General features: G+C 43.8%; 2 protein-coding genes and 1 long non-coding RNA gene across 4 annotated transcripts; 1 reads left to right on the plus strand and 2 right to left on the minus strand.

Moving 5' to 3' along the window:
- Positions 1-5,976: 5,976 nt before the first annotated feature.
- rasl11a (RAS-like, family 11, member A) lies at positions 5,977-11,130 on the minus strand. The gene is made up of 8 exons (XM_060077330.1): positions 10,594-11,130; positions 9,931-9,987; positions 9,495-9,577; positions 8,591-8,631; positions 7,939-8,068; positions 7,637-7,712; positions 7,471-7,547; positions 5,977-7,156 (listed from the first exon to the last, which is right to left on the minus strand). The coding sequence occupies exons 1-8, from the start codon at positions 10,748-10,750 to the stop codon at positions 7,010-7,012; spliced, it is 768 nt and encodes a 255-aa protein (XP_059933313.1). The 5' UTR covers positions 10,751-11,130; the 3' UTR covers positions 5,977-7,009.
- A 671-nt stretch (positions 11,131-11,801) lies between these two features.
- Positions 11,802-23,557, plus strand: usp12b (ubiquitin specific peptidase 12b). Its single transcript, XM_060077308.1, has 10 exons — positions 11,802-12,301; positions 14,459-14,539; positions 14,634-14,717; positions 15,051-15,180; positions 16,004-16,311; positions 16,437-16,513; positions 16,657-16,740; positions 17,862-18,059; positions 18,656-18,734; positions 19,826-23,557. Exons 1-10 carry the CDS (start codon positions 12,254-12,256, stop codon positions 19,925-19,927), a joined length of 1,191 nt encoding a protein of 396 aa, XP_059933291.1. The 5' UTR covers positions 11,802-12,253; the 3' UTR covers positions 19,928-23,557.
- On the minus strand, positions 16,248-27,739 carry LOC132475959 (uncharacterized). 2 transcript variants are annotated; one of them, XR_009530038.1, is made up of 4 exons: positions 25,488-27,739; positions 17,139-17,272; positions 16,783-16,965; positions 16,248-16,334 (listed from the first exon to the last, which is right to left on the minus strand). It is a non-coding gene; the product is annotated as an uncharacterized LOC132475959 (long non-coding RNA). The 2 variants fall into 2 exon arrangements; XR_009530037.1 differs by having other exon boundaries at positions 16,783-16,968.
- Positions 27,740-27,749: the final 10 nt, after the last annotated feature.

Consider the following 27,749-nt stretch of genomic DNA (forward strand, 5'->3'; position numbering starts at 1 on the left):
CAACTGTGGGTGGCGGGATCTTGGACACAATGTGGAACTTTATGAACATGTACCGGTACATAGAAGTCATAGAAGTAGTAGTTGTAGTAATGTATTACAGTTTTTCTCAAGTCGCTTTGGTACATTTCTCAGATCAGAATTGAAATTCTCAAAACTACCTGTTCAGTCTTCACATCATTGTGTCAATTGTGCACATAAAAAAAGCAGTTTCTCATTTCTTTGAACAAGTTGCAAATGCTTTGGTACATTCATGCAAATGATTATGTACAATTCCTACATTATCAACTGCTTATGTCATGTTGATCGAGATGTATTGTAATGGGTCTCTATCAGGGGCGCAGATGGGATTTTTGAACTGGGGGGGACCAAGCTGTCAGCAAATTATTTCAACTCAATAAGTTATTTTTGTGTAATTTGGGCTTTAACTAGCGCTCAAGTAGTTACTTTCGTAATAGCCTATGGGCCAATGGTTTGCACTGAAAGGGTCAGGTTGATTTGGCTTTGTATATGTCATTATCATGTCAACTTCCTTTCCATCTGTGTCGCCTCCTGTCCCTCCTTGTTCTGTCCCTGCTTCTTCTGTCTGTATTCCTTCTTTCCCTCCTTCCTCATGCAGTCTTTTTCTACTGTGGCTGTCCCCTTCTTCTGTCTGTATTCCTTCTTTCCCTCCTTGTTCTGTCCCTGCTTCTTCTGTCTGTATTCCTTCTTTCTCTCCTTCCTCATGCTGTCTTTTTCTACTGTGGCTGTCCCCTTCTTCTGTCTGTATTCCTCCTTTCCCTCCTTGTTCTGTCCCTGCTTCTTCTGTCTGTATTCCTTCTTTCTCTCCTTCCTCATGCAGTCTCTTTCTTGACTGACAAGGGCCTGCCTCACTGTCATCAGGAATTGCCTGCAGGCCAGGAGGATAATGTTGACATTTTAAATCTTATAATTTCACTTAACAGTTGCTTATTAGTGTGCCTGGAAAAGCACACTACTACTATCCACCATAGTTATTATAATATTGTATTATTCTCTACGTTATTCGGTCGACTACTCCTCCCAGTTTTGGTCGCACACACACAAAAAGGTACCAAAACGGCGGCTCGGTGGGGAGATTAGTGCTCTGACTTTTCTAAGCCAAACAGTTTGCAGATAAATCTCCAAAAATCAGGCCATAAAAATGTATGGGGGTGTATTGGTAGAATGTTCACAGCTAGAGTGTGTGACATTATCACTAGAGTGTAGGTAGGTAGCTAGCTAAAGAGAATGACAAGGTATGGGCCAGAGCCAGGCACACTCAAAATGTCTTTAGGAATTTTCTAAGATTATACATAAAAATGAAAAAAACATTAAAGCTATTCACCCACGGCATAAAAATACTTTTATTTTACATTTAGCCTACTTAAGGTAAGAGTAAATGCCGTTTATTAATGTCACTAGCTACTCAACAATACATTAGCTGCCACATTTGGGAAAGTCAACAGGCAACAGGCGTAGGATAGGATAGCCTACTTACTTTGTTTGTTTTTAAAAAAAAAGATTGTTTTTTGCTGCTTCATTTTGTTTCTTCATTGCAGCCGCTCTGTCATAATGATCACCGCAACAGGTACAGGCGCGGCTGAGCAACCAGTTCCTCTTTAGGACCCTGGGGAGTGAGAGTCGTGCCTTATGGTGTGTTCAATTTACACTGAAAGTCGGAACTTGGAGCTCGGAACAACGTAACCCCAAAGTTGAGTGCTCCCAGCGCGTCCCAGCCTCACAAACGTAAAAACAAAACATGTAACTACTTTTTACGTGAGTAGCAGATAGCATGAATTCTATGTCTGGCTGGTGAGATTAATCCGACTTTCTGAGTTGGAGATCCAACTTCACAGGGGGTTCTGATTACAATTCTGACTTGGAGCACGGAAATTCTGACATTCGTGCACAACTGGAACGCACCATTAGTCGTAGCACACAAACGCCAGGCTCTCAATGCGTGCTGCATGTAAAATAGTCGAACTAACGGAACGTTAATCCTCTGTTTTACCGGCGGTGTTTGTCCCCTTATGTAGTCTAACTAACGGAACATCAATCCTCCGTTTTACCGGCGATGTTTGTCGCCTTATGTAGGGACAGAGTGGGGGGGTCACTATGAATCTGAGGGGGACATGTCCCCCCCGTCCCCCCCCCCATCTGCGCGCATGGTCTCTATTGAATAGTCTCACCTAGGGCTGGGCGATATATCGAATATATGCGATGTATCGCGAGATGTTCTCCAGGGGATGTATAAAATGCCCCTGTCGCGAACATCGAATACAAATTGGCACGTAATGTTTATTTTTGCTGCCGCCGGCATACTCATTGTGCGTTCACAGCAAACGCGATAGGGCGACAACATCCCATATAAAGTGAACGTAGACGCGTATTGGGCGAATTCTTCGCGAGAGAAAACCAAGTTTTGATTTGTCGCGCCACACTTTCGCTGTGCAGAGGCGAGCGCGTTCACGAGGATTTGTGGCGCGACAAAGTTGAAATGTATTTTCATTTCTCGTGATGACAGCCAATCAGCGTTCAACAGCGTGGTCACTGAGTGACATATGTAACGTAAACAGCCAATCAGCGTTCAACCGTCAAACTCAGTGCAGTCCGGGGTGAACTGCAGCATGGAGGAGAAAGTGATTGTTGCCGTTTGCGACTCCCGGAGCTCTATATATAATAGTATATAATATAATATAATTGTATAATATCAAAAGCTCGCGTCCGACGTCTCTCCCTCTTCCACAAAAGGTAAAGACATGCAATGGCACAAACACACTCACTCCCCCCGCCCGTTGCGAGTCCGCGAGATTCTCATGGACGCGCGTGTGTGACGTAGTCTGGACGGCGCGCTGCTGTAGGTGTGTCTCCGACCGGTGAGTGAGAACAGCGAGAGAGAAAAAAGGATGGAAACTGAGGATTTGGTTTTGAAAAAGAATAGCATTGGATCCGTCGTCTGGCAGTGTATCTATAATAATTATTATTAACAGTTAATAAATAATTAACGGTTTGAATAAATGCTGTGTTGGTAAATCTAACTTGCTGTGATTTTCCTTTTCTTATGTGCAAGTTCTAAATTGTTCCAATACAAAGCACTAATGAGTTTAAACAATCTGTTGTTTCATGTAATCTACATGCAGACTTATATTTCAGGAATACTAGAATTATTACTGACGTAACATTATGCCAGACATGGTTGAATCGAGCATTTATGATGTGCTCTAGAGGAGATTCAAAATATATCGAGATATATATCGTGTATCGAGATATAGTAAAAATATATCGAGATATTCATTTTGGCCCATATCGCCCAGCCCTAGTCTCACCCCCACAACATTTAGGCATTAGTTCATTGCATAAGTCTTTCATGCAAAATGGTTCAACAAGTTGTCATAATATGTCAACCATATTTCTATACATTTCCATTAGACTTTTTTTTCTAAATCTGTCCTGAATTGGTAAACATGCTACCAGGTGAATAGTGTTAGATCAACAAACGATCAACTAGTTTACTGAAATTGCTCAAAGGTGCATCTCCTGAACCATGAGCTGGCAAGTATATATATAGCTGGAGCACAACACAATGTTACATTGTCTGACAATGGAAGGACAAGGAATTGGACAGGGTCAACAGCCAGATAGAAGAAGAAGAGGCATAGGAGTGAGGCTGCCTTAGAATTTGTGGCCCAACAGACAGGAACGTCAGGAGGTGTAGGAAGACTGCACTGTAATTCCTACAGCAATGCATGTACAGTTTACCCTAAGGAGATTTTCCTATGTTCACATTTCTAGCAATGACATGATCTGTCAACAAATTACAGTACAAACAGTCAAAGCGTAAATGGGAATCTTGTCCAGTCTCTTGCAATCAATCTCCCACATACACTAAGGTGTAAATTACAATTTACAATAATTGTCTTCAAAACTTTAGCCAGTTTACATCAGAACATCTCTCCAGAGTACACTGTTATATTGACAACATGACTAAGCAATTTGACTGTCTTATCCGTACACAATGACACAAGGACTTGTCATTGTGGTGGCACTGTGTTCATTGACACAAATATTTACTTTTGAGAAACAAACTAAGGATTTTGAGAGACTGGCTTTTGCATGAAATCCATGGTGTTTTGCTATTTGTACAAATTGTTTTGAGAAATGCACTTACTGTTTTGCAAATTTCAATTCTGATCTGAGAAATGTACCAAAGCGACTGAGAAAAACTTTAATGATAACCAAAAGGGTGGGCTCGGAATAGAATGCAGAATATGCACACACAGGGACTGTTAGAAAGATGTTCATGGGCTGGAAAGACACACATATGCCTTCCATATGTTGTCCTTTTATAGTGTGTGTGTGTGTGTGTGTGTGTGTGTGTGTGTGTGTGTGTGTGTGTGTGTGTGTGTGTGTGTGTGTGTGTGTGTGTGTGTGTGTGTGTGTGTGTGTGTGTGTGTGGGTGTGCAAGTCCAAAAGAGTGAAAGTTAGAGAAGTATGAGGGGGTACTTTTATTGTGTAGAGGAATGGACTTGTATCTATGTATAAATATGTAACTAGAAACTAGAATTGAACAACGACCCTATTAATGTTAAGTCCGGAACAGTAGCACCGCTAGAGTTCTCTCGCTATCAGAGTACATGTGAGAGAGAGTGCACGTGAGAGAGTGCATGTGAAGCGGGGACAGCTTATTGGCTGTAGTTTCACATGCACGATTGTGACTGCAAACTACAACCAATCAGGACTGTATCGGTCTTCACGTATACACTCTCATATGCACGCTGTCAGATGTACACTCTCACGTGCACTGTTACACATGCACACTCTCACAGTCTGCGGTGCAGCGGGGAGTAGGAGACAGACCCCTGGACCGAGACAAATGAGGCTTCCAGAAAAACCCTGGTCCTCAGGTCATGAGGTCACGAGGTCAACATGCTGGGGTCCGCTCACCATTTTCCAGAAGGTTTTCGTGAGTGTTTGAGCGAGCGTGACTGTGTTAGAAAATGTGTTTGTCTGTTTGAGTGACTCCCTGGGTGATTAACCGTGAGTTCTTGGTGATGGGGGGTTGTGTTGATCAGTGTGTGTGTGAGAGCATGTGTATATCTTTGCAGTTTAAGTGTATTTGCACAAGAAATACATAGAACAATAAATAGATAATTAATACAATTATAGAAGAGGTCTGTGTGTGCGCGAGTGTGTCTAGTGTATTCATATTTGTGTGTGTGTGTGTGTGTGTGTGTGTGTGTGTGTGTGTGTGTGTGTGTGTGTGTGTGTGTGTGTGTATCAAGCCTTTTTGTGTGTGTGTGTGTGTGTGTGTGTGTGTGTGTGTGTGTGTGTGTGTGTGTGTGTATCAACTTACTCCAGATGTTTCTCATGACCTATTGGCCCGTAGTGCTGCGGTTTCTTAACACACACACCGTTAGCCAGAGATTAAACCATTCCCCGCAAACACAGACACACACACACACACACACACACAACTCACACACATTCACAGACATACGCGTTGCACACATACACAAACTGCATTACTTTCTCTATCAAACACACACAAACACTTAGATACACCCCCTTTCCCGCACACACTGAAATACTCATACGCACATGCGAGCACACTGCATACACACACACACACACACACACACACAAACCTTTTCAACAGTTTTAATGCATTTGCTATATATTATAGCGCGTAGACACTGTATATTTTCTTTTTAAATATATACGGTAGATAGTGATGTATATTTATAGCTAACAGATGTGGAATCCGGCGTCGCACAGTTTCCATAAATTCTATAACATTCAGTCAACTGTACCTTATTGTTCATGACTTCGGTTCATAATGTATCCAGATGTCCTGTATTGTGTTATAGATTAAATCTATTCCAGGATTGAAGAGAGATTTGAGATTTGAAATGAAAGGCATAAAATCTGTTTAGTTTTGTCCTCTAACCCCTACTAGATTCTTTCACACACCATGTCAAATTATACATTTTTTACACAGAATTTATTATTCATAAATTCTGAACACATTGATACTGAGTATACTGTATCGAGTATTATCGATACTGTATCAATACATATCAATACTGAGTCAGTACAGCATCAATACATTGTCAAAACAGTTGGGACAATACAATACCTTACGGCTCAATCCATTACTGAGAGGTATAAAACAGATACGTCCTGGCTGTCCATGATTGGTTACGGTCGTACTGTCTGCTCCACTCTGGTTGGATCACCGTCCTGTCAGTCTAACCCTCCCAACCATTCAAGTGTCACAGCTCGCTAGCGAGAGACTGGGGCAAAGGGCGAAGCTCAGAGACAAACCATCCGTTAGAAAAGAATCTGTTATTTGGCAACAATCCTCTGCGTTTTGCCCATCTTACATTATGATAACGTCACACAAAAACGATAGTGGCGTCACACAATGATGATGTCACACCATGATGATGTCACACCATGATGATGTCATTTGGATCCGCAGGCGACATGCTGGTGGGCTATCGGAATGGCATCAGGTAGTGAGGTCATGGTTCCTTTTGGTAAAGAGCTTCCTGGGATTTGAATCACTTCTGCTGTCCATCAGCTACTCGGCCCATCCATCCAAATCAGTCATCATCCATCCATCCATCCATCCATCCTTTCACCATCTAGCCATCCCTCCAAACATCCAACCACCTGTTTAACTCACCATCCATACGTTCATTATCCTTTTAGCAATCCATCTGTCCATTCATCCAACGAAGCAACTTTAATTGTAACTTCCTGTCAAAGTGACATCTTTCCCTTGCCACCTCTTTAGCCAAAGTCAGAGTTTCAATCTGGTGGTTCAAACACGGTGGCTAAAACGTTCTTCCGAATTCTTAGTATCAGATCAGAACCGGTCATTTCCCGAAAAATCAAAGAAAAATAAACCTGGTCCATAATTGCGCGATTTCCGTCATCGGAGAGGTAATCATTTGAATCCGTTACGTGTTTTACTCTCCGGATTGTGCCGGACTCCCGGTCGCGGGGATCAGGGACCCGAGGCCGACTTGACCTTGGAGGAGAGGACCTGGCGGAACCTCCTCTTGAGCTCCTGCATGTTGGGGGACTTGGGCCTGGCCAGGTGGAGCCCGGCCCTCCGCTTCTCCCCGTTCCCCCCGCCCAGCGCCCGGCTCACCTAGAGGGGGAGGGGAGAAACGTCGCACGTGGGATTCAGAAGATTGTAAAACCGAAAAAGGGTTGCAGGTAAAACTGCAGAATTTTCCGACGAAGAAGAAGAAGAAACTGAATTAAATTGCTCAGTTTCTAAATCAAACATCATTCGTTTTTAATACTTTTTACTACGGGTATAAAAACCCTTTGATATGAGATTTGTGATGTGTTCAATAAAAACGTGTCCATCAACAGGGTGACAGCAAATGCCTCCCATTAAGCAAAACAGGAAGCGGTAGTGTAAGAAGACCGGGGGGGGGGGGGGGGGGGGCAGTGTACCTCCTGACAGAGCTGGAGGAAGGCCGCGTGGACGCCGTCGTGGTTCTCTCTCGCCGACGCCTCAAAGTACACCCCCCCTGAGAGGGAAGGAAAACCTCTGTTTGTTGACAACGGTCGCTAGCGGACAGAAGCTCCAGCTACCCATAAGGAGATACGGTGTGTCTACCTAGGCTGGCGGCTAGCCCCTCCCCCTCCTCCGCAGGCACCTGCCGGGCCCTCAGCAGGTCGCTCTTGTTGCCCACCTGCGGATTACACATCAGATTATACCGCATCATGTGACGGAGTAGGGATTATAGATGATAGATTATTACTGGTGAGGCGACTAACATAATGCTGAGTACATGCATGAACAAATGAGACGAATCCATGAACTAATTCATTTAAAATGTAGCTTGGATTAAGACAAACACAAGCACATTTCAGTGTCTTCTGATTATATATGTGACACACACACACACACACCCTCACCAGTATGACAGGTATGTTCCCCGAGGGGTGGATGCGGCGGACATGCTGGTACAGAGGCTGGATGGTGCGGTAGCTGTTGTAGTCGGTGATGGAGAACACCAGGACGTAGCCGTCTGCCCAGTAGATGGACCTGGAGTCACAGGGAAGGACACCGCTATATAGACTCTGTATGTCAGTAGGCTCCGGAGAGAGAGAGAGAGAGAGAGAGAGAGAGAGAGAGAGAGAGAGAGAGAGAGAGAGAGAGAGAGAGAGAGAGAGAGAGAGAGAGAGAGAGAGAGAGAGAGAGAGAGAGAGAGAGAGAGAGAGAGAGAGAGAGAGAGAGAGAGAGAGAGAGAGAGAGAGAGAGAGAGAGAGATGCAGCAGATAGGAGAGATTGTAGAGATAGATGATGGAGCGAGTGAGAGCGGTCCAGAGATGATAGAGACTGATTAAGAGAGAGAGAGGTTTACCGGGGACAGAGCAAAAGATCAGATTCAGACCCGGCGAAAGCGCTGGACACATTTAGCTCATTCCAAGGAAAGAATGTAAGAAAGAAGGAAGCAACAACGAAAGAATGAAGAAAAGGAAGAACGAAAGAATGAAGAAAGAGCAAGACAAAGAAAAGATAGATGAAGGAAGACAGACAGATAGAAACATGAAAGATAGAGCTCACCTATTTATCTGTTCCTGGCAGTACAACCCGTCCACATCATCCTGAAAGGGAGGGAGGGAGGGGGAGAGAGAGAGCGAGAGCGAGAGCGAGAGCGAGAGAGAGAGAGGATTTGAAAATATGGATTTGAGATGAGTTTGACAAGTAAGGGATGTGTACAGATGTTCTACCTTGTATTTGTACTTTACATAGTGCTGTTCTATCCACTGAGGTTACAGATAGAGGCAGACCACTCCTTGCTTCCTTAATGTGACCCATTTCCGAGGAAGCAGGATGTTAGCGTTATAGAAAATTTAGATTTGGACGAGTTTAAGTGTGGACTGTTTAGTGTCTTCCATGTAAGCCTTGTGTTTAGTGTGCATTTCTGGCGGGGTCCACTTCTGTTGGCGTAGTTATTCTTTAACTTTTTAGGGACTGCTCTTCCCTCTGAGCAAACAGCAAACAGCGGCAGACCCTAGGGTTCACCTTCATGTTCACAGTTCAAAGTAAAGCCGGATCTGGATGTAATCCGGATGAACATCACTTATGAACTGATACATAACTATCAGTTTCATGTTTTTCCGTTCCTGGCGTTAGTAATAAAGATGGCTGCTATTCGGTGTGCGTTTTTCTGTGTGGATAATCTGTGTTCACTGTTCATCGAAATTAGAAGGTCAAAGGTTGTGTAGGGCAAACAGAGAACAGGCGTGGTGGGGGGGGGGGGGGGGGGGTATTTACACTGGAATGCCATTGGACCAGCAGCCATTATGCATTCTTCTGGTCCAACTATATTCAAAATGAAGCCCCAATACAATATAAACATGGAACAATAAAAGATAAATAATAAAAATAATAAAATATTATGAGAAGTTTGTGTGAGTTTGAGTGTGTGAGTACGTGCGTGCTTGCGTATGTGTGTGTGTGTTACCTGGAGAGCTACGCAGGGTGTGTCCTGGACCTGCAATGAGACCTCCTCGCCCTCCAGATTCAACTTCCTGGAATACAGAGCACCTGAGAGACACTCAGGCGGAGAGACAGACAGGTGGAGAGACAGACAGGTGGAGGAGAGGGGGAGGGATGGAGAGAGACGGGTGGAATGATGGAGACAGGAGGAGGAAAAGTGGAGAGGTGGGGAGAGTGAGTACGGATGGATGGAGAGACAAGAGAGAGATAGAGGTGGATATAGGTCTGCATAGCCTCCTCCTTTACTCCCCACAAACCCTAGTCCTCTCTCACTCTTCAAAAAATACCCCTAATGGATCAATTTCATATGGATGAATGAATGTATTGAGGAATTAATTAATCTATGAATGAATGGATGGCTTAATCAATCGATGGCTTCAATTTTTGGATGAAAATCTTACCGGTGTTGGCTTCATAGTCTCCTATGAACCTCTTGGTGAGGAAGCGGACAATGAGTGCTGAAATGGCAGGAAACAGGATGAGTAGCACAATAAGAGTGCCGTGTTTGGACAGAGCATGATTTGTGTTGAAAAGGGCTGTCATAATAACCCTCAACAAATCTACAAATCTATCTAGGATATGAACCATGGATATACAATTGAATTCCTGTTATGATGAAGAAATTACATATAGGTTTGTGTTGCCTTTCACGTATTGTTTTAGACTTTTTACAGTTACCAATACAAAATAATTATTTCTAATAATCGACTATTGGATGAATATCATGTGGCGTGTTTGCCGATCTGTCGCCCCCTGTTGGCTCTGAATGTAACTTCCGACATTCCTTTTGAACTGGTTAGTTATGGACAATTACATTTCTTGTGATCTCAGGAGAACAAAATACACTGGCCTCACTGAACAAAACCAGTTTTAGGAAGACATAGACATGCGTGAAATGGTCTTAAGAATGAGGACATGTTGAAGTCAGCTACCCCTTTTTTTTTTCCCCAAGACAATGACTTAAAATGTAGGATGAATTGGAAATCTCTACTTTTTTTTTTTTTTGCTGAGCTGCTCCACTCAGTTTAATTTGTCGAACAAGTTTTAAAACCCCATTGTCTTACCAGTTTTCCCGACGTTGCTTGCACCCAACACCACGATTTTTACGTTTTTGTTGGGAACCACGCAGTCCAGCACAGGGTACTCCGGTATGGGAACCAACAGAAAGTTGCCAGAGCCGCCACCGCTCATCGTCCTCGTTGGGTCGGCTGTGATCCGCATTTAGCTCCCCTCGCTCCGGTCCGTTATCAGCCTGTCTGGCAAGGCGGTCTGTGTGCCTCCCTCCACCAAACCTATCTCTCTATCTTTCCTCACTGCTATCTTCAGTGGTGGGTGAGGGTGGCCCTTTCCTAGAGTCCGTGGTAGTGTGGACAGGCGAAGTAAAGTCCTCGGTCCGTGCGGTCAAGTCAACACTCCCCGTTGATTCAGAAAATGGACTGGAATTCCCGCTTCCCGCTTGTGGGGCATCCAAAGAAGGGCAGCGATAGCAGATTATGCATCGAATTTAGGCGTTGCTTTTTTTTTTAATACCAAACTGAATATAAGTTTTAGTCATCCGGGATTAGTGCGCGCACAAACAAACGCATACGAGAGAGAAGAGAGAAGAGAGAAGAGAGAAGAGAGAGAGAGAGAGAGAGAGAGAGTGTGTGTGTTTGCGCGTGTGTGTGTGTGTGTGTGTGTGTGTGTGTGTGTGTGTGTGTGTGTGTGTGTGTGTGTGTGTGTGTGTGTGTGTGTGTGTGTGTGTGTGTGTGTGCTAACCATTGGCTCAATATTCCCAGACGCGTCTGAATTTGGCTGCCGCATCAAATAAATACCTCAAGATTTGGCTTGCATGGCAAAAACTATTAGTAGTAATTAAAACTATAAGTAGTAATTACAACTATTAGTAGTAATTACACCTATTAGCCTTTCATAGGTCCACAAGGTCTTACTAGTACTTATGCAAACGTACGGAGTACTAAGTCATTAATACGAAGTTATTATTGGCCAAGGTCGTTAAACGACAGTTTATATCGAAAAAAAAATTGCTTGCTCAAAAATAATAAATGGATGACGCGCATTTTGGCACAGTGCGCGTGCAACCGCACCGACGGCGCGTGGGTGGTCACTGTTCCCATAAAGTATCTAAAGGATCAGATAAACCTTGTTTGTATCGTTTTATTCTAGATGTGTTGAAGAACTTAATGTTAGGGTGAGGGTTAAAAATATATTGCATAAATATAATATACATGTATATTCAAATATAGTTGTTGTTTCTTACATGAAATTAGAATACAGCTACAAAAAACTAAATTATATCTTAATATATATACGTATATAATATACAATATTTATACCAAGAGTAAAAGAAGGGTAAAAAAGAAAAACAAAAATGCCACCATCATTGACAGCTGAGGTCGGCTGACATATCAGTTTGTTTTTACTCCGTCGTTCCGGTCCACTTCGGGGACAGTCGTTTTCTGTCATTGTACCTCCAGTTGTGAAGCTCAATGCGGATTCTATAACCTCAACAGTCTGTCTCACACGGCACCGCCCCACGCCGTGGTATTATGCCTTGAACCAAGCAACCCTGCACGGTGCGTCAGCGACACTCCCTCCTCCACCACCACCACGACCACCAGACAGGCCGGACGGGCGGAAAGGTTTCCCCGGAACTCTGCAGCCCTATTCGGCTGCGATCGTTTCTAAACACAGGTGGTCCAGGTCCAGTATGGAGGATTACGGATGGAAATACTGATGACAGTCCGAAAGATCGCCTCGATTTGTACGATGGTACGGTATAAACCCGTTATTCCGGTGTTTGTGTTGGTGTTGTGTTTGTTTTGTGTGTCCGGTGGACCCTGACGTGTTAACAAGCTAAAGCTAAGCTAAGTCGGACCAGCTAACACTACGGAGTTCAGTTAAGCTAGCTGCTCTGTTAGGTCGTAACTTGCTTTACCTGTAAATTAAGCTGGTCTGTAAGCAGACGTGCTAACATAGCTTCAGCGTGTTAGCAGCTGGTCTGTTGGCGATATCAATGTAGTGGTTTAGATAACTTGCTAACCTCAGTGGGAATCATCATCATGATGATGGTACACAGCTAGCCCTTTAGCCGTGAGCTAGTCCAAACACAACACTGGGGTATGTCTGTTTTGGAGGCCAAGTTGTATTGAGGCTTACTGTTGTTCTTGTTGTGTTGTATCTACACCCTGCGTACCTTGTTGTCAATGAGACCTCAGGGCTGATCAAAGGTTGAAGCACGGCTAACCAGCTTAGCTCAGAATTAGCCTGACGTCACTGTCAGACTTTAACAGAGTCTATAGAAAACTCAGCATTCAGAAAACAGCCCATAAGAGAGGAACATCATTGGGGTCGGTTTTTATATACAGTAGTTTTTAGTTACTTAAGTTGCATTCAGGATAGTCTATTGGTTCAGGTGGTCTGCTACCAGCCGAATAGTACTGGGTTCGATTCCCAATGTCCGCAGTCTACCTGTAGGCATCTTCTAGCAAGATGCCCTAACCCCCTACCTGCTACTCATTGACCTGGCACGGAGTTCACTGGAACTCTATTTGCCTGAAACAAGATGCTACATTATTGGGATAACTGTTCAGGAACACATGTGCAATTATTATATCATAATAACTTCATACACATTTACAACCTTTTTATTTTTCACCGGCGATTAATGTCCATGTCTGAATTATTCGACCTGCCTCTTTGTAATGTAAACCAGTGGTCAGGATCATGCGTCACCTCGTCAGGGGTTCTGTTGAATTATTCTGCAGAAATGCAAAATAAGAGGTGTTCTCTGCTGTGACATTGGTGCCGTGGGTCATTTTTGGGTACATCTCTTGAACCATTGTGTCATTGTTCTATGATTGTGGTCCTGCATTCATATCTACAGTATACAGCAGTGGCTTTGTCCTTACGGCATCCTGTTTGCCGGTCTGTGCTTACGACGGATGTGGTGTGCATAATAGTGTAATATTATATTACCTTAATGTGCAACAGTGAGCAAAGTGTGGGTAATATGCATGGTTGGGATTGTCCAGACTCGTATTCCCATGATGCACTGCTTCCCCTCTAGCTACAGTACTCTAACCAACCTTTCCCCCCCAGTTTAACCACCTTGAATCTGATATAGTAACTAGCAGCATTTAGTTGAACCCTATCTAGTTGTACTGTGTTTGATCAATTATTACATATAGTAATACATGTGTATTATATATTGGCCTACTGTGTTATGTATACAGTGTCCACTACTGTCAGCCTATTGACTTAATGAGTGGTATGTTTCTGCAATACTGGAGGCTGTGGTTTCAGTACCTTTTATCAAAAGCAACTTACAAATGTTAATAGTTTAGTTTATTTATTTTAGTTTATTTATTTAGCACACATTAACATTAATGGTGCAAGGAGGGAACAAAGCCCAATGGGCTTGTTCAATACACACGTTAACACACCGACGTTGGAGTCAACCATGCAAGGGGACAGCCAGCTCATCATGAGCAGAACTTATCTTTTTAAAAAATCCTTTTGCTAATTTCTCTTTAACTGTATATGTATTATATGTTTTAACAACCCTTCTTTCTCTCTTAAACTCTGTAGCACTTTAAGATTTTCAAATGTAAAGTGCTCTACAAATGAAATGTATTGTTATTATTAGAATTTAAGTGTCTTTCTCAGGGACACATCAACACTCTAGCTAGGAGGAGCCGTTGATCCAACCAATTTCTTAAAGCAAAAACGTATCACCTAACATCTAAACCTGATCATCCAAGCAGCTAAATTTGCATTCTTAAAGGATAAAAGGAAAGTTAAAAAATCAAACCAAGAATGCAGACCTGCAGGAAATCGCTAATAGACTTAATGCATGCCATTGTTATGTTGGATATATATTTATTCTCTCTCTCTGTCTCTGTCTCTGTCTCTCTCTACCTCTCTCAGGGCGCCAATGCCTCCGCTTTGGAGAAGGAGATTGGACCGGAACAGTTTCCCGTAAATGAACACTACTTCGGATTGGTCAATGTGAGGAAACATAAGTTCACTATCTCTCCTTGTCTCTGTCTCTCTCTCTCTTTCTCTCTCTAACTTGTCCATGAATCTGTTTGTGTCCCTGCAGTTTGGAAACACCTGCTACTGTAACTCCGTCCTGCAGGCGTTGTATTTCTGCCGGCCGTTCAGAGAGAAAGTTCTGGCATATAAGGTGAGTTACTGATCAAACCTGGTCTGAACTGGTACAGGTTTTTCAGGTTTGAATGTCCGGATTCAGACCACTGAAACCTATCTGAAGTCCCTTTGCTAAAAGTACAGTTTTGAAGGATGCTCATGATTACTTTTAGGTTTGAGTTTAGAGATGGTTAGGTTAAGAGTAAGTTATGGTTATATATGGCTTGGTTTTGATCAAGTTCAGGTATTATGGTTAGAAATTGTGAAGTTATTGTAAGAGTTTTGCGGCAGCTTCAGTCAGAGTAATATACATATTTCCCTGGGTACATCGTGGGGATTTGCTAAGGTGTGTGTGTGTCTGTGTTTGCAGGTGCAGCCAAGGCGTAAGGAGTCTCTGCTCACCTGCCTGGCCGACCTCTTCAACAGCATCGCCACGCAGAAGAAGAAGGTGGGGGTCATCCCCCCCAAGAAGTTCATCTCCCGTCTGAGGAAGGAGAATGGTGAGAAGGGAGAGAGAATTGAATTACATGATGAGCTTCCTGTCTGCCGGCATGCTTTGGAGACACATTTTTTCATTTTAATGTAGTCAATAACGCTTAGTTGAACTCTATTGAAATGAGAGGGAGAGATTGATGAACAGAGAGGGACACACACACATGGGCAGGTAACTTAATTATATTAGACTGACGGAGGGAGATAGAGTAGAGAAGGGGACATGGTAAGGCTATGGAGCGGGAGCCAGATGTAGAGAGGTAAAACAACCGTAGAGACGCATGATGAAAGAGGGAGGGTTGGATCAACTGTATTTCTTTATCTAGGTGTAAAACAAATAGTCTTGCTGGTCTAGGGCTGACAGAATCATATCTGTAGAGTCAGTCGACTAATGTGGAAACACTGCAACACAAGACCTGAATATGTTCCTATCTCCCTCCCTCCCTCTCGGCCCCTCTCTCGCTCCTCCACTCCTGTCGTTCTCCATCGATCGCTCTCTTTTCCTCTCCGGTTCCTCTAACAAACATCAACGCTGTTTATCTTCCCTGTCTTCTCTTCCTCATTTATCCCTCTCTCCGCCTCCTCGTTCCGTCTATTTTCTCTGCCATTCTTTCCACTCACCGGCTCTCCATCTATTCATCTTGGTCTGCACCTCTCCCTTGCTCTCTCCTTTGCCGTCTCTGCTCCTTCTCCTCTCGCTCCCCCTCTCTTCTTCATTCGTCTCACGTTTATACTCTCCACCTGTCTCTATCCTCCTCTTCTTCCCCCTCTCTCCACGTCACTTCCTCCCCCTCTCCCACCCGTCTCCCTCCTCCTAATCCTCCCCCTCAGAGCTCTTTGATAACTACATGCAGCAGGATGCCCACGAGTTCCTCAACTACCTCCTCAACACCATCGCGGACCTCCTGCAGGAGGAGAAGACCCCTGAGCAGCAGGCCCACAACGGGAAGCTCCTCCACAACGGAGGAGCGGGAGGAGCGGGAGGGGATGCGGGGGGAGACGTGGGGGGAGGCGGAGGTGGAGGGGGAGGAGGTGGAGGAGGGAGTAGTGGGGGGACGAAGGAGGCGCAGCGCACCTGGGTGCATGAGATCTTCCAGGGGACGTTGACCAACGAGACACGCTGCCTCAACTGTGAAGCGGTGAGTGGAGGATGCGGGGTCTCCTAGCAACAGATGGGGGAAGACAAGCAAACGGGATTGGACTGTTGAGCTGCATTGGGAACTAAACAGAACTTTGTCGATGTACTCCCTCGTCACCTGTGCAGGTGAGCAGTAAAGACGAGGACTTCCTTGACCTGTCCGTCGACGTGGAGCAAAACACCTCTATCACACACTGTCTCAGGTAAACACACGCACACACACACACACTTTGATTACACACTATCTTCCATCGCATGTGTCCAATACTACTCTGGTAGAAAATACTATGGTAAGATTATGGTGTCCAACCTTAATCGCTGTGTGTGTGTGTGTGTGTGACTACAGGGGCTTCAGCAACACAGAAACGTTATGCAGTGAGTACAAGTACTACTGTGAACAGTGCCGCAGCAAACAGGAAGCACAGAAGAGGTGAGTGATGTCATCAACCGTCCGGGGCACTTCCTGCCTTACATTAGGTCCAAGGTCTGTTGTTGTAACATGGGGCCCTTTCGAATTGAACTCTCCGGTCCTCTCTGCTCTCTCCTCCTCTCGCCTCCTTTACTCTTCTCTTATCCTCTCCTCCTTTCTCCTCTCCAACTCTTCTTCTCCTCTCCATCTCGTCTCCTCTTCCTCTCCCCTCCCGGCTGAAAGGATCTGCTTAATGAATAAACAGAAATAGGTAGCTCCAAGTAGGACACATCTTGGGGCCCTCTGGGGCCCGGTAACCCAACACCGTATCGAAATCTTGCTATGATTGGCTTCTGTTTCGTACCACCGAGACCACACACACACACACACTTGCATTTTGAAGCGTGTCATCCTAGTACCTGGTACTCCACATTGGTTCCAGTAAGCAGCCAGAGTGGTTTGCTGGCATGGAACATCTTCTTCCAGCAGGAAGAGCCCCCAACGTAGGCGCCGTCCCCGGCCACCCCTCCAGCTGCCCGCTCCCGGACGGAAACTTGGAGACGGAAAAAGGATGAGGGTGGAGGAGGGGGATTACTGGGGGCTAGTAGTGTTGATCCGATGGTGTCGGCCAGTTTTGGGTACAGCGTTCTGTCATCAACGTTTTCCTTCCGTCAATCGAAACAAGGATTTGACCATCTGTGGGTATAAGGCGGCAGGGCCTAAAAAAAAATTCTGTTCGGTTCCGGGTACCGACCATGTCAATCTATGTGCGACCCAAATTATTTTATGAGCTTTAAAAAAGAAAAAAAGAAAAAGCGAATTTTCTAGTTTTTAAATGAAAACAACCTACATATCATTCGCTGCCGCTGGGAAAAAATAAAATAAAAAAATAAAATAAATTTTTTTTCCTACCTACCCATGACCTCAACTGACAACCAACAGGAACCAAATCATTATTATTTTTTTTAGGCCCAAGAGGGATTTTTATGGGCAATAGGGGATGCGTGCATTCATGATAACCGATTGTAGATTGTAAGGTCATCAGTTGACAATGAACACCTGATGAATTATAAGAAATGTAACACTAACCCCCCTCTCACCCATTCCTCCCCCCCCTCTCCCTTGCCCTCCCCCCTCTCCAGGATGAGGGTGAAGAAGCTGCCCATGATCCTGGCGCTGCACCTCAAGAGGTTCAAGTACATGGACCAGCTGCACCGCTACACCAAGCTGTCCTACCGCGTGGTCTTCCCCCTGGAGCTGCGGCTCTTCAACACCTCGGGCGACGCCACCAACCCCGACCGCATGTACGACCTGGTGGCCGTCGTGGTGCACTGCGGCAGGTAGGGGGCGACAAACACACTGCCGGGACTACTGTAGAAACCTCACCTGGGTGCGTCTTTTGAAGGGGGGGGGGCTCCTGTTTTGCCACCTGCTGGGAGGTGGGTCACCAGATGCTTAATCGACCTGGTTGTGACGTCGCTAGTGGGAGGGTTGTCCACTCACATTTGACGATGGGTAGATGAGTTTACCCAGTGGACTGTACCAACACGCTACGCTATGCTCTGGTGAAATAGGAGCCCTTTACACTCGTTCATTGGATGGGCTTAATGTCGTGTAGAGAATCAATGATTTGTTTACAGGCTCCTTCTTAAATATATTGTCGATTTTCGTAAGCTAAGCTTAAAAACCAGTGCACAACAACCTCTTGCAAGCCGAAAATGCTAACAACCCCTAGATTTCATTCCTGAAACTATTTAATGAACAACTTTTACCTTATTTCTAACACCGTAAAATTAGATTAGACCTGTTATATTGTAAATGTACTTTACTTCCCATTACTGTATTAAATCTCCCTTGTTAGTTGTCTTACAGCCAAACCTGCCCTCTCTGTAATGAGCAGTTTCACAGTGAATAACAAATCTTGTTGTTTGACCAGCGGTCCCAACAGAGGTCACTACATCACCATCGTTAAAAGCCACGGCTTCTGGCTGTTGTTTGATGACGACATTGTGGAGGTGAGTCGTCTATTTTGTGTCAAAATCATCATTTTATATTGTACACCGTCCCACCGCCGCAAATCACGACTCTTCGTTTACTAGACTACACTGGTGTTGTTTTTTAATTGGCCAGTTATTGGAAATTTGCTCAGTATTTCCCTTTGAGGTCCAGTCTCCACTGCCGTTCATCCCCCAGAAGAGCAACAACTATACTGTACTTTAAAACCCAAGAGTTTTTCTTCAGTGGAGAAGCAAACTTGCCTTCCATGAAACCTCAACGTTGTTTTGGTCCATTATGGGTGGAGAGAGGGGTTAAAGGCTCGGAGGTCCCGGTATTTTTCCACTATCATGGCCTGAGGGCCCGTTCTAACATCTGGTCCACTTGACAGTTGGTTCCGTGTCAACAGAGATTCTGGAATATTCCACTGAGTCTGCAGCTGTCCGGGCCTAGCTTATGGTATATGATGTTTGGGTTTTTCTTTGAATTGTTCTGAAGAATTCCTATATTTTGTTCAAGTATTTAGTCTCTTCTGACCTCGGGTGGAAGCCTCTTGTAGCCTTGGCCTCTTTCATTCAGTTTTCCTCTATTTATCTTTCGCTGGGTTTTGAGCCCTGGCTTAGAGGAAAACGGTCTGAAAGTGCCTGATCTGAGCTAGCAGCATTCTAATGCATCACAGTCCAGACTCCATCCACACTGCCACCGCTTTCAGTCCAACAGCAAAAATCCTGGACTCAGCATCCCTCTGCGTTTCAAACTGCCTTATCCCCATTTATTCCACAACTTGGTCGGATATGTCAGTTAAAGCAGCGGCCTGTTATTTTTCCAGAGCAGATTGTGCTCTGGAAAAAATAATAAATCTCGAATCTTTCTTTAGTTGAAGCAATAAAAGTGCTTGATCTCTTTAGTACATAGCCTTGTTATAATCAGGATAATGTACAGAGAGCCGGTCATTATCACAAAACATATAGCAGAAGCGCTCAGTGTTTATTCTGCGGGATAATGACCGGCTTGCCTTACATAATCCGTGGCTGTGTATGATCCCTCACACACACGGTGGCCCTTCGGGCTTCACACCTTACTCAATGTCCCTTCTCCCCATCGTCTGCAGAAAATCGACGCCCAGGCCATTGAGGAGTTCTACGGGCTGACGTCGGACATTTCCAAGAACTCTGAATCGGGTTACATCCTGTTCTACCAGTCCAGAGACTGAACAACTCCGCCAATGGAAGAGCCCCCAAACGGACTGTCAATCAGCAGAAAGTGGGCGATGCCTCCCCTCCCCCTCCCCCTCCCTACAGGCCCCGACTCCAACACGCCCATATTAGTGTTCAGGCCTTATTTCCTGTTGCCGGAGCGTTGCACTGGACCGCCCCCTTTTTGGAAGATAAACGAGGTTGTTGCGAGCCTCTTGTTTTTCAGTTTTTTTAAGCCTATCCCATCATGCATTGCGAGGTTCAACTGAAATGGTTGGATTGGCTTTGCAGTGCATTTTGGCATTGAGTCCTGAGAGGCTTGCATGTGATTGGTTGTGGTTGGAGAATCGTGGTGGCCGGGGATTGGTCGAAGCATATTAAACAAGTAGGAAAACAAGCCGGTTGGTCGGTGAGGTGAGCGAGTACGTTTTGGACACGGCAATGCGAGTGGCTGTCTTCACGCACACATCGTACGGTGCTTAACATCGCTGAAAAAGATCAAACGGTTTCTTTGACCCTCTTCACTGTGCGTATAGTTAGCATCTCATTAGCGCTGTCTGTAGTCACCATAAGGGCTTAAGTGTTTGTATGTTTGCTTGCTTGCTTGCTTGCTTCTATATGGGATGTATATCTTCACCACAAGCCCAGACTGAAATAAATAGTTAATTTACTGAAACCGGAGAAGGAGATGAGCTGGGACTGTTCACAACTCTTCATCTAGTAAAACAGCACCAGTCGCTATCACCTGCTAGCTAAAGTGTACAGCTATAGCCGCTAGCTAGGAATGCTCACTACAGCCCTCAGCTAAAGCCACTAACTATAGCTGCTAGTGATAGCCCCGAGCTACAGCCAGTCAGAACTTCATTAGTCAACCATTATAAGTTTAGCCTATTTAGTTATTCTAGGTAAAGTCCCTCATGGTCATATGCTGCTCTGAAAAAACACTAGCAAACAAAGTAGCTGAGACACGCATTGTATCCCACCAAATGCTGACGAATTGGCTTTTATGGGTATTCATCACAAATGATGGGAAACCAACCCTTTGGTTCTGTTACGTAAACAGTGGGCACGACAGAGCTGTGGTTGGTGGCTTGGCTTAGCTGCTGCGGACAGTGCCTTTCCTTATCGGTTGTTGGGTGGCCATAACTGGTTTCACTGGTAATACTTGTTGGCAGGGCAGAGTGGCTAAAAATAAGGCAAGCTTTGAGTGGTCAATTATTCAGAAATGTCCCTCGACAATGCCCCATGTTTCTGATCTCCAGGCCATTTAGCAGTTGGAATACTTCCCCCTTCCCGTTCACATCACAGCCATCTCTGAAGGACGAACACGGGAACTAATGGCCAATACACCTTCCCTTAATCCATGGCAACGCTGAGCCATTTATATATTCGTCAAAACAACCATGTACCAATTGGTCAGAATGTAATTCCTCCCCTTCTTGTCTGTGGTTTATCCTTACATCTTCCACATATAGTTTGATCCAAACTCCCCCCTGTTTCAGAAGCTAGCCAAACCTTCCCTCTATTTATTACTGCACTGGCCAGGATCTTCAGCAAAACAATTGACCTGCTGTGTACCGAAACCCTCCCCGTCATAGAAGTGTATTGTTCTTGCATCGCAGCCTTTGCCAATGGAGGCTCAAAGAAACGCTTAAGGCATTTAACATTTAGTATGTTTGTCATTAGACCACCACCTTTATCATCCTAGAGCTTTATGAAGCTAAGCCAACTGGTTTTCTCGCTAGTAACAAAGTCTTCCACCCATTAATTGGTTCATTTTCCAGGGGTCTGTGGTTCAATCTAAGTTAGTGCTTTTAACGGATACGAAGCGATGGCAAACGGCTGGGGCAGTGACACCCACAGGTGAAGTGTGGCATTGCACCTGGTAATGCTACTTTCAGCCATGCAATTACAATGTTTTACCAGAGGTGGAGCCGTTTCAGATGTTTGATGTCTATGTTATATTGCCGTCCTCGTAGTCAGTCGCTTCAGCCCGCACGCTTCTTCTTTCCTGATTTATTATTTTGCGTGGCATGGATTTTAAAGATCAGTTGTGCTTCTGTGATTAGAGGCTGGGGGTTTATCCAGTGTTGGCCAGTGCCAAGTCACTCTGAGGTCCATAGCTAGTTCAACAGTAGACCTAAATACTGTTCTATCACCACCTCTGCTTTGTTTGAATGCACAAAGACACCAAATATTGTTTTTTAAATGATTGATTGTTTTGTTTATGTTGTTTACTCCGTGCTACACTGCCAGTAAGCTTAATGTCCTCCCTGTTCAACTGGGTATATTTGAAAAATATAAAATCTAGATCAACCATATTGTGCTGACTATACTTGACTTCCACTGGATGTTGACAAACAAGTGCAACCTTTCACTCCCAAGTAACAACTATTTTTTAACGAAAACAATAGTCAATATACTAATTCTCGTCAGTTTCTTAAAATGCTCTACAGCTGCTAGTCCATCTGCACACTGGAAGGAGTATATTCTTGAATGTAGGTCTGTCTGCCGTTGAAATGTACAGTCAAATGTTAAAACAGATCCACAGTTTGACCTGCGGCATCAAGTAGGGGCGTCTGGTCAACCAGACGACCAGCGAAGGCTTAATTTACACTAATTCTCTAATTGAGACTCAGCCGAGGACATTGAGCCAATCGGTAATTTACGGCTGCGTCCCAACCGAACACGACTTTAAATCGTACTATCTCCGTCCGTATCCGGTCCTATTTTGAAGTCTGAACCTGAACTACCTAATTAACATTTCATAAAAGTGTTGCTTTTAACAGAACAATGTTCTTTGTTGAAATAAGTTTTACATTTAAGAAAAGTGAGGAGATTTGGAAGGACGTTTATGCAGCATATAGTCACGCAACGGGGATTTTGAAGGCAGGTTATGTCTCTAAAAAATAATGGCATCCATTTATGCATTTTGTTATGTTGCTATTCCATGAATGAGGAAAAATAAGTACACTTTGAATGACAACATTCAACATGCAAATAATATTACACAGGGGTCCATAGTTTCACTGCCCCTTACTCTACAATAACCATCAGTTATCTCATCTTTATCAGCGTTCACCTGTAAACTGAAATTAAAGGCGATTTAATTAGCAGTCGCTAAGCGAATGTCAACACTATAGGTTATTTTTTTTGTATTTAAATCCAATTAATGTTATTCTAATCATTGTTTTATGTTGCATTACTTTTGACTTGGTGTTAACGTTCCTTGTGTTATACTTTACTAATTACCAGTCTACCGTTGTTGAGTAGACGCCTCGCGATAACCTGGTTTTTTTATGATTACCGTTTTACCGTTTCTAGTATGAGATGTTGATGTGTACATAAATACAGATGTTATTATTGGATATATGAATATTTGCTTGCTTGAAATAATCCACAGCCCAGAAAATTATTTCTGAAATGCTTTATTTTATTCCTTAACGGGCTGTCCCCGAAGACCAATCACTAACTGGAAGCAGAATGACCCCGCCCGCCTGGTGCTCCAAGTATAACAAACCAAACCAACCAAATGTCGTTGAGGCTGTACTGTATATTTGACCGGTCACTAATGCCAAGGGTTACGAGGTTGTCCGGTTGAGGGGGGAAGGGGGGGGATCTAAGCAAATAAAATGTTTAATAATTCATTCATGGGCTTTTTCTTTTATACTTCAGTACTTGCCATGATGTCATTACAAGTTTCGAAATATATCCACTTGTGGCATCCCAAGAGGATATAAAAAAATAATCGACCCATAGTGACATCACATTGGGAGTGTCTACACATATCAAGATGGTTAGCTCACCCCATACCCGAGTTTATAGTAGGCTGGCGGGTTGATCTAGCTATCATTAATCTGGTTTGACCCACTCGAACTTCTCGTGTCACAAGTGGCTAGATTTTAAAATGCCTTGTGTTTTTGCATCACCCCTCATGGTAAAGAAGAGGCCGTTTAAGTTCTCAATGATATTAATCATTTAGAACAGATTATTGTCTAGAAGTCCTGCATGACCCCTCATACTAGACACAATTAGTTCCAACAATGTAATGATGTGAAATCAGAACACAGTTTAGGTCAGTTGAGTTCACATAACAACAGGGCAGCCATGGTATGTCTTGTTCCCCGGGTTCATTTCAACATGTCAGTGATTACGACGGGGCACAGCCAAATCCCCTGGTTTGGTCTCATTTTGTTCTTTTGCTCACATTATGGTTTTCGTAACTTCAGTCAGAGTAAACACCACCAAAGGCCAAACAAAGTTTTGCAAGATCAACTCATAACTGGATCACTGTTTCCATGCGCCTTGAGGCGTTGTTTATTTAGTGTTCTGTTTCTGGATCACTGACGGGACAACGCAAACACAGTTGTAACTTCTTATCATTAGCATGCTTGGGGGTACCATACATTTACCAGATAAACACACAAAAACGTAATGGTATGTTAGCAAATTAAAATATATTTTCTTCATACCCGGAATCCATAGGGAAATATATCACCTAGAAACGTTGCACAACTTATGCACATGCAGATTTACAAATGTAATCAATGGAAGACTCATTCAAATATTAAACACGATGATAGGATTAGATCTGTTTGATAGAGAATAAAGTTGGCAGTGTGTGGGCCTGATGATATTCTAATGCCATCCGGTTCCATCCAAGACATTTCAATGCATATCACTTTCACTCTGGATCTGAATAACCACAAGGATCAAAGGTGATTGGACTGTTAAATGGGGCATGCAACACCAATTCATCAGGTCACAATCTTCCCCTATCACTTATTCACTCAATCGCTCACTCAAACCAAATCATCCACGCATGTTCATCACTGACTCATCCATCCACACACCTGCCCCAATATTTGAGAGGCAAATAACTCTTCTGAAAAATACTTAGGAAACGTATTTCCACTCAATTAAAGAATAAAAAAATCAATCAGAAATAGTAGGCCCTTTAGGCACTCTTGGACAAAGATCGCCACTGAACATAGTGGAAGATATTCAAAGGGGTGGTAACTTGGTCAACAGGGCCACCTTGTGGTCAGATGGATACTACACGTTAAGAGTTTTTAAAGGACACCGGTATTTTTAACATTGAGCCCACTTTCTGGTTTGTACGGAAGAGGATTACGGCCACATATTAAAAAAAAATAAGTGCTGATTTAATTCTCAGAATTCTGAGATAATAGTCAGAGTTCTGATTATAATCTCAGAAAATTCTGACTTTAATCTCAGAATTCTGCGAAAAAAGTCAGAACTGCGAACCTGGCCAACCTCCGTGGGACTGGGAGAGACACTGCTTTATGCAGTACGAGGAAACCACACGCAGAGTAGCCAGTTGCCCTAGCCTACTAGCCTAGTTTAAAGTCAAAATTCTGACTTTAATATCAGAATTCTGAGAAAAAAGTCAGAATTCTAAGAAAAAAGTCAGAACTTTTTTGTGGCCCTAATCCTCTTCCGTAGGTTTGCCTAGGATGAAATCGAGTGGATAACACCAAAACACCCCCCCCCCCCCCCCCCCCCCCCCCAACAACTCAAACCCTAAACGCTCGTTTTCAGCAATGTAAAACTCACCGAGTGGTAAGTGGTGTTCGTTGATGTTCCTAATCAAGTATCGTAGCGAAATAAAGTTTCTGCGTGTGCGATTTGGCATTTTGTAAATCCATTGAAACGGAAACCGGACCGGAAACGGAAAGGGGGGTGGGTTGTAGTCTTTTCGCTCGGCCCTCTCGGTTTTATAATAGGTCCATGGGTTACGTCTCAACAGTGGGGCGATAAAATGGACCTATAGAGTGGCGAAGTCACGCCCCTTCCGGTAGGGCTCATGGGACCTATGAGATCGAAAAATATGAATGGGTGTCAATGGAGAGAAAATAATTATTTTCTGGTCCCGGTCTTTATATGCCCTGGATTACACATATGTTGTTTGTGGATTTAAAGGATAATTTTTCATGCAAAGAGTTCGACCGTTTATTGTGCAATTGTTCAGATAAAGGCTGTAGAGAAAACACAACGAGAAAGACTACACTGCTCGTATGTGACGTCACGCTCCCTGCGACTGGCGTGGAGAAGACCGACAATCTTCCCATCGGCATAACTGAAACTCTGCACGTGCCCCGACTTATAATGGTTTTCACCTCTTTCGATGCTTTTATCCTCCCCTTGGAAAAAGCGGTGAAGTGGGGCAGAGAGATCGCCATCTCTGTGCCGAGTTCCAAGGGCGGGTGTGGTGACGTATATCATATGCGTCGAGAGCAGCGAAGAGCTGTAGTTCACAAAGCGGCCTCACATAAAACCTAAAATTATCAAACTTCTTCACGAACATTTTTAGTTTTCTTTGCATGAAAAATTATCATTTAAATCCACAAACAACATATGTGTAATCCAGGGCATATAAAGACTGGGACCAGAAAATAATTATTTTCTCTCCATTGACACCCATTCATATTTTTCGATCTCATAGGTCCCATGAGCCCTACCGGAAGGGGCGTGACTTCGCCACTCTATAGTGCTCGTAAGTCCGCCCCTTCCGGTAGACCCCCATGGGACCTCTGAGATCGTAAAATATGAATGGGAGTCAATCGAGAGAAAGTAATTATTTTCTGGTCCCAGTCTTTATATGCCCTGGATTACACATATGTTGTTTGTGGATTTATATTATAATTCCTCATGCAAAGAAAACAAAAAAAATTCGCGAGGAAGTTTGATAATGTTAGGCTTTGTGTGAGGCCGCTTTGTGAACTACAGCCCCTCGCTGCTCTCGACGCGAATGATAATACGTCACCACAACTCTTGTACAGACATGACGATCTCTCTGCTCCACTTCACCGCTTTTTTTCCAAGGGGAGGATAACAGCATCGAGAGAGGTGAAAACCATTATAAATCGGGCCATGTGTAGATTTCCAGTTATGACGATAGGGAGATTGTCGGTCTTGTCCACGCCAGTCGCAGGGAGCGTGACGTCACATACGAGACGTGTAGTCTTTCTCATTGTGTTTTCTCTACAGCCTTTAACTGAACAATTGTGCAATAAACGGTCAAACTCTTTGCAGTGAACAATTATTATTTGGACCCACACAAAACATTTCTTTCCATTGACTCCCATTCGAATTTCCTCGCCCAGAAGTCCCATGAGGGGTCTACCGGAAGAGGCATACATACGAGCTCTATTATAGAGAGAACCAAGCAGCCCCCCTTTCAGTTTCCGTTTCCGGTCCGGTTTCCGGTGGTAGGTTCAATGTTCAAAATACCGGAATTGTCCTTTAATAAACGGACCCATTGTGTAATACAGCAATATAAAAGACGTCCAATATATAATTACAGCTTGTTCGATTTCAGTTTCATAATCTAATACTACCTTTTAATTACTGCATTGTGAAATATTTGCGAAGATATTTCTTATCATTATAGGAAAAAGAAAACATATACTATATACTATAAGAAAAATATACATATAATGTATATGAACATAACATATACATATAGCCCTACTATGCTTTATATTTAATCGTCAATAATCCATAAGTTCTTATTGAAACTATAGCGGTCACATGGGGCATACTGCATGCTGATCAACTGATCGTTTTTTTGTGTGCATAGTGTGTGTGAGTGAACTTTACAAAGACATATGATTCAAAGCTTTTTGGATGACATAAAAAAAACCTCTTGTATAGTGACAGAGGACCGATAGCTGTTCCATTTGAGCTGTTCCATTTCCAGGCAGCCAAAGTACTCTCTTTTCTGTCATAAAAACATGGATGAAGAGGGACAAACTGGGTGAACAAGCTGGTTCTCCTCCTTATTGCTTAGTTCACAGTGTCAGTGAGCCAAAATAC

Source organism: Gadus macrocephalus, chromosome 17 (genome assembly GCF_031168955.1).
Source record: "Gadus macrocephalus chromosome 17, ASM3116895v1".
Lineage (NCBI taxonomy): Eukaryota > Metazoa > Chordata > Actinopteri > Gadiformes > Gadidae > Gadus > Gadus macrocephalus.